At 27.6% G+C, this 6,762-nt stretch overlaps 1 protein-coding gene across 1 annotated transcript; it reads left to right on the forward strand.

Annotated features, from left to right (window-relative positions):
• The first annotated feature begins 5,364 nt into the window (after positions 1–5,364).
• Positions 5,365–6,375, forward strand: LOC110645610 (uncharacterized). Its single transcript, XM_021798828.2, has one exon. It carries the CDS (start codon positions 5,439–5,441, stop codon positions 6,003–6,005), a length of 567 nt encoding a protein of 188 aa, XP_021654520.2. The 5' UTR covers positions 5,365–5,438; the 3' UTR covers positions 6,006–6,375.
• Positions 6,376–6,762: the final 387 nt, after the last annotated feature.

Raw genomic sequence — 6,762 nt, forward strand, 5'->3', positions numbered from 1 at the left:
CTGCATTAATCCAAAACCACAAGACAATGACATGATTCTCTCTCTCTCTAAACTTTACAGAAAGAATTTTCTCTCCTTTTCAGTTTTCATTCTCCGTCGTCCTTCTCGGTTTTAGTCGAGTGTTTGCTTCAGTTAGGCCTTCCCTATATGCTATGGGTCTCCCTCCCCTTGCTAGTTGATTGGCTAAGTTGCCTTGTCTTGGGTTGTTTAGTTTGAGATTGATTGTGCCTCTTTTTTTGTATGTTTCTAGGCCCTATTTGTAATATTGCCCTATGGGCCACGCTAACGCAATATATGCTACATATTTAAAAAAAAAAAAAAAAGCACCATATCATTTCAATTGGTTTAATTAACTTGCGTTAATTGAACGAATTATGCCAAAAAAATCTATAATTTTTTTTTGTTAAATGAGGGTAGTTACAAAATGAGAATAAATAAATTTAAATTACAAAATTATAATAAACGTAAAATATATAAATTTTAAATTTTAAATTATATCACATTTAAAATTAATTTTTAAATAAATTCTAATTTGACTCGGTATATTTTAAATTGTATCATATTTGAAATTAATTTTTAAATTGTAACATAATCTTGGCAAGCGCTCCTTCTCTTCTTATTGTGGCTTTGAAAACTTAGTGTCCATTTGGTATTCAATTTAGAGGGCTTAAACCATAAAGCATATTTTAAATGCTATAAAAAAACAGTTTGAAAAAAAAAATATTATTTTAATATTTTTATAATTAAAATTTATTAAATTTAATTTTAAATTATTTTTTAACATTTTTTAATTAATATATTTAAAAAAATAATTTTTTCAAAAATAATTTTAACAGCAATACTATATTGGCTATTAATTAGTTAGAGAATGCGACTAGATTGTAGCGAAGTAGAAGGAGAGAGGCTGCGACGAAAGAAAGAGGATAAGCAAGCAGAGAGAGAAGTGTTGTTTGAAGAAAATCGAGGCTTCTTATGATTTTGAGAATCCTAATTTATGTGATTGCTTGCTCCAGAGGTCAGTACCTTTGGCTCCACCATTGACATGGTGGAGTGAAAAATTAAACAAAAAAAAAAAAAGAAATTACAAAAAAAAAGGTTCCTATGATTCCAGCTATTTAGGGTCCGTAGTTCACAATTTTCTATCTTTTTCCACAAAAACTGTCGATGTGGCATGAAATATTAATTAAAAATTATTTTTTTTATAATTATGGATCTCATTTTTTTTGTCTTTCCAAGTGTTCTCATTACCCCCCTTCTTCTTATTTCCAACCATCTTCTTGCGAGCATGAGCATCGTTGTCTCACCAGCTTAAGAGGGAGCTAACCATCTTCTGTCCAACCACGTCCTAGCATGATTGTTCTCATCAAACCTAGAGGACTTTGTTTTGCGGCTTTTTAAATGGTTAGCAGGATGTTGAGATTTTACCCGATTCGCATTTTCTTTCCTCTCTGTTTGTTGATGGTTTGCTGACTTTACAAACGGATTAGAGAGGTGCTGAGACTGTACTTTCAAAACTTCTGCAATATTCACCTGTCTCACGTTGTTCATAGTTCCAGCATTCTTTAACTTCTCTGCATTCCCTACATTCAAATTAGTTTCCTTATTTGCAGTTTGGTTCCGTTTTTTAACAGAGAAGCTAGCAGTTGTGGTGATGACAATGTAATACCAGGTTCCAATGTTCTGCTTTTTACTGAAGAATAAAGATCTTGCTGTTTTTAACATCAGCCCTCATAGGCACAACACTGCTTGAGTTCAGCAGGGAGTGATTCAGAGTCTCCTTGGACTCATTCAGCAATCTTTCCTGCAATTAGGTAAACAGATGTAAATTATCAAATAGAGAATAGTATGGTTGAACAACACCAGCTCCTATAATTTTCCTTCACTCCATCCGTATTTTTTCTCTTTCTTTTTTAGATAAGTTTGTTTATTTTTGTCTTTTAATTTTTATTTATTTATAAATCATTTAAATTTGTTAAATATTATTTTTTTCAATCCCATCATTGACAAAAAAGATGAAAAATTATAGTTTACTAGCGAGCAAAACCTCAGGTGCCATTTATCACAACTTAAATCATAAAAACATGAAATGAAAATAATTAGAACCAATAATGCTTTTTAATGCTTTTCCCCATGAAAAGCAAAGGGTTTTATTTTACTCATGAGTTTGGACCATAAATTTCAATTATAATATTTTATATTTTGATTTTGTATTTGTACTATTATTTTATTAAAATTTAAAAATATATATATATATATATATATATATATATATATTATTTTTAACTTTAATAAAATTCTAAAATAATTCTCTCTATTATTGTCTTTTTTAATAAAATTTTCTCCTTCCTTTTCTAACTAATTTCTTTGAATTTTTTGAAGTTTAAAGCTTTTATGTTCTTGGCTCAAATTTTTTTAATCATTTATCTTTTTTTTAATTATTTAATTTAATTTCTAAAATAAAAAATTTTTCATTTAAGAATTATTAATTATGTTTAAATATGTTAAAACATTTTTAATGCTTTTAATTAAAATTTTAAATAAAATAATAAAAGTAATCATTTATTTTAAATTATTTACCAGATAAAGGATGAGTTTTAATTTGAGAAATATATAATAAATAAAATAAAAATATGAAATATTATAATTTAAATTATAGAAATTTACTAATAATTATATAGTCAAATTCAATGACTCAACCCTAAAAAATAACATAAACCAAGAGATGAGACGATAATCCATCGGATATGTAGAAATTCAGGATTCTAGGGATGAATATTTGTTGGATTCACCATAATATCATTTTATATCTATTTTACGATACATAATGAATATTTATAATGAATAAAATTTAAATATTATTTTTCAAAATAATTCTAATTAATATATCAAGATTTAACAATTAGGATACTCCATTCTAATTAATTTGGTTTGATCGGTTACTTTTAAATTTTGACTTTAAATATATTTTGTAACTTATAAATCAATTTAAAAATAAGTAGTTAAATGTTTGGTAAAAACTATTTAAAATTAACTGAAAGTGTTTGGTTAAAAAGATGATTAAAAGGAACTTAAATTGTTAAAATTATCAAAAAGGATATATCATCGAATATTATAGTTGTTACAATGAGGAGGATAGTCTTGATATTTTTAAAAATTATTAGATAATATAGTCTTTTACTTTATCAAAGAGTAATTTTAAAATAAGTCATAAGTAAAAGAATATTACTTATAACTTTTGATTTATCTAAGTAATTTTTTTAACTTATAAGCTAAATCAAATACTAATTTACTTATAACTTTATACTCATAAGTAAATATGATTGCCTTATAAGCTAAACTAAACACTCTCATAATATCATTCCAAACAATCATTCATTAACAGGTTAGTCGATTAATTATAAGAATATTACATATCATTTATGGTGCATGAAAGCGAATAAGCCTCATGTTTAGAACAATATGACATGTAATACATTAAACATTTACTCCTTTAAAAATATTTTTTTAAGTTCATTTTTTCAATTTAATTAAAAATAATTCATGTACATAAAGGACTAGCTAGACAATACATAAAAAAATATATAATTCCTTTGCTTATGGTTTAATTTCAAGATTTGAATTTTAATTAATAATATAGAAAATAAATTTACCTATTAATTAGCATAATTATTTCTTTATTTATCATACTTCAAATTAAATTTAAATTAAAAAAAATTCAGAGTTTTAAAGATATTTAAGTATTACTAAATTAAATCTAATTAATTGATTTATTATTTATTTATTTATTTTTTAAAAAATTTGTATACAATTAAATAACTTTATAAAAACATTTTTAAAGTTGATAGTTCACTTAAGAAATGAATAGATGCATATACTAATCGAGGGAAGTGGTGTGCCATGTTTGAAAGTGGTGCATTAATTTCGCAGTTTTTTTTTTTTCAAGTTTAAACGAGTAAATTTTGCAATCTTTCGAACAGTTGGATAAGTGGAAGTCAACTGTATTACCATTATTAAAAAGATTTTATCTGAATCGTGGGTTAATTTTATTCACATAAATAAATTATTATAAGGAATGCAATCCACTTCACACTCAATCTATTTATTGAAAAATTATTGTATAAAATTTTAAATGACAGTTATGATAATCAAATTTAAAATTATAAACTTGAAAAAAAAAATTCTGTGATTATTATTTTAATTAGATAAAAAAATACAAGCGCTTCAATTTTGTGGGATGCCTCCCAAATAATATATATATATATACATAGTTAAAGATGGTAACGAATAAAACATCCATAAAAATCAGCATAATTCGAATGCGATTATCATTTTCAATACTCAAATCTAATTAAAAATTATCTTAAATTATTCAAATTCATCTTAAATCTAATTATTAATACTCAAATAATAGATGAATCTGTTTAAATCTATCTATTTTAATTTATAATCTATATAAAATATATTTTTTTAATAGTTTATATTTTATAATTTTATATATTATTTTAATTTTATTTATTTAAATACAATTAATATATAAAAATTTATAAATATTTTATAAAAAATATATTTTTTTATATTTAATTAAGTATTTTTATAAATAAATTCAGATAATTGATATTTGAAACATAAAATTCAAACCCAAAGTAAGTATTAGTTATCAAATCTAAACCCATCTCATATTTTATCTATTGCAATCCCTAGATGCAACATGTATCTCTCACGGTCATGATCAATGGGCCAGCCCAAGTTAAAGCCATCCGAAAGAATTCGTCACCTTCTATTTTTATTTATTCCTTTATTCCACAAAACCAGAGAGGGAAGCTTAAATTTGATCCACTAAAGGGCACTTTTCTTTTGCCAAAAAAGAAAAAGAAAAGAGTTTAAATATTCATTCTTCGCTCTTTAAACGAGTTCCACAGAAACAAAAAGAATAGCCTAAAGAAGGTAGCAAGAAAAAAGCTTTTCCCTTCTTCCCTCCAAGACGTCTGTGAATTCTGACTTTATCAACCTTCTGAAAACTACTACAATCTCATGGTGTCTCGTGATATTGGATACCTATAGATTAATCTGCCATGTTGCCACACCAACTGATGATTAATTGTGTTTTTACTAATATTTTAAATGTGTGAAAGTAATACTGTAATTAATACAACCAACTAAAACTTGAAGAAAATACCGCATATGTTCATAAAAGTTAATAGGTTCACAGGCTAATGCAAGAAAAAGCATTATTTTTTTTTATCTTCACGTTTTCATGAAAAATCCAGGTGTTTCCAGGAATCTAGCTTTGTTTGTGGCCGCAGAGTAATACTTGCCATAGTGTACATGCATTTTCTCATTTATAAATTGAAAAGCCTATAGGACTTCTTCACATACCTCAAGCTCCAAAGCAACTTGCTTATTTTCAGAAGCATTCAAATTCTTTCTTTCTTTCTTTCATGGTACCCAATGGAGAAACCCTCGTTGGCTCATATTGCAAGGGGGACAATGTTCACAAACCTAGTCGACTTTCCATGGAAGGACTTCAAAGAACATTATCAGATATCTCCTTGGAACTGAGCAAAGAAACCTCTAGTAGTGATCCAAAGCTCCCACCAATATCAGAGGTACAAGACTCAAAGTGTGAGTGCTGTGGCATGTCTGAGGAGTGCACCGACGAGTATATAAAACGGGTGCGTGGTAAGTTCTTGGGGAAGTTCGTTTGTGGGTTATGTGCAGAAGCTGTCCAGCAGGAGATGGAGAAAAATGGAGGCAAAAGAGAAGAAGCCTTAAATGAGCACATGAATGTTTGTGTAAAGTTTAATAGGCATTTTAGGGTAAATCCTATCTTGCACCAAGCTGAGGCAATGCGAGAGATCTTAAAGAAGAGCTCAAGTATTAAGAATAGAGCCAAGTCCATAAGCCCTAGAGATAGTGGTAGTCAAAGGAAGGGTGGTATTGCAAGGAGTTCCAGTTGTATTCCTGCAATATATAAAAATGGAGATCAACCACTAGGGAGTGATTAATTTGTTGTTCTTTCGTTTGTGTTTACCTTTAGGGATCAAATAAAATCACATTTTGTGCGAAACATGCATGATGTAGGACTTTTTTTATAGGGGGTTTGGGATGATGGGATCTAGAACTTGACACCTGTTAGGTAGGTGAGTGACTTTAGCTATTAAATCAAACCAGACTAGGTTGCATGATGTAAGATCTAATAGGCTCATATCCATATGTTCCATATACAACATGTATCTAGACAAAAATTGTTCATATTTTTATTCATCTCAGTGGTTTCTTGCTCTCCTATATTATTCTTTATCCTAATGAAAATCTGATCAGCTCACCGCTGTCCCGTGAGGATGCAAACAAGACTATGATTACTAATCCACGCTTAAAGAACAAGAATTCAGAAGGCACGTAACTCTGAACATAAAGAATTTGTAAATTTCATCTACTTTGTTCTTGTGGCAACTTCTGAGGTGAGCGTAATAGCACAAACGACATTTTGTTTAGTAGGAGGAATATAACTTCCTGAGGAAAAAAAAAATAAAACACAAGTCATTTGAAGGTCCAATGCTTGATCACATTCGATACATATCGTTGGTTGATCAGACAGTAGCTTCTTTTTATTGAATATTAGATTTTTTATTTATTTTTGAACCAAGTTTATATTCTTTAACTAAAATAAAAATCCAATATAATATAAGTGGATAATAAAAGAGATGAGAAAGTATTAATTATTAAAATAAAAGTCTTAAGATGCATTTTGCTTATTAGTTT

Source organism: Hevea brasiliensis, unplaced genomic scaffold (assembly GCF_030052815.1).
Source record: "Hevea brasiliensis isolate MT/VB/25A 57/8 unplaced genomic scaffold, ASM3005281v1 Scaf420, whole genome shotgun sequence".
In the NCBI taxonomy this organism is placed as follows: domain Eukaryota; kingdom Viridiplantae; phylum Streptophyta; class Magnoliopsida; order Malpighiales; family Euphorbiaceae; genus Hevea; species Hevea brasiliensis.

Bases quoted from the DNA above. Each gene is read 5' to 3' on its own strand.
- LOC110645610 (XM_021798828.2), top strand. From the start codon at position 5,439: ATGGTACCCAATGGAGAAACCCTCGTTGGCTCATATTGCAAGGGGGAC.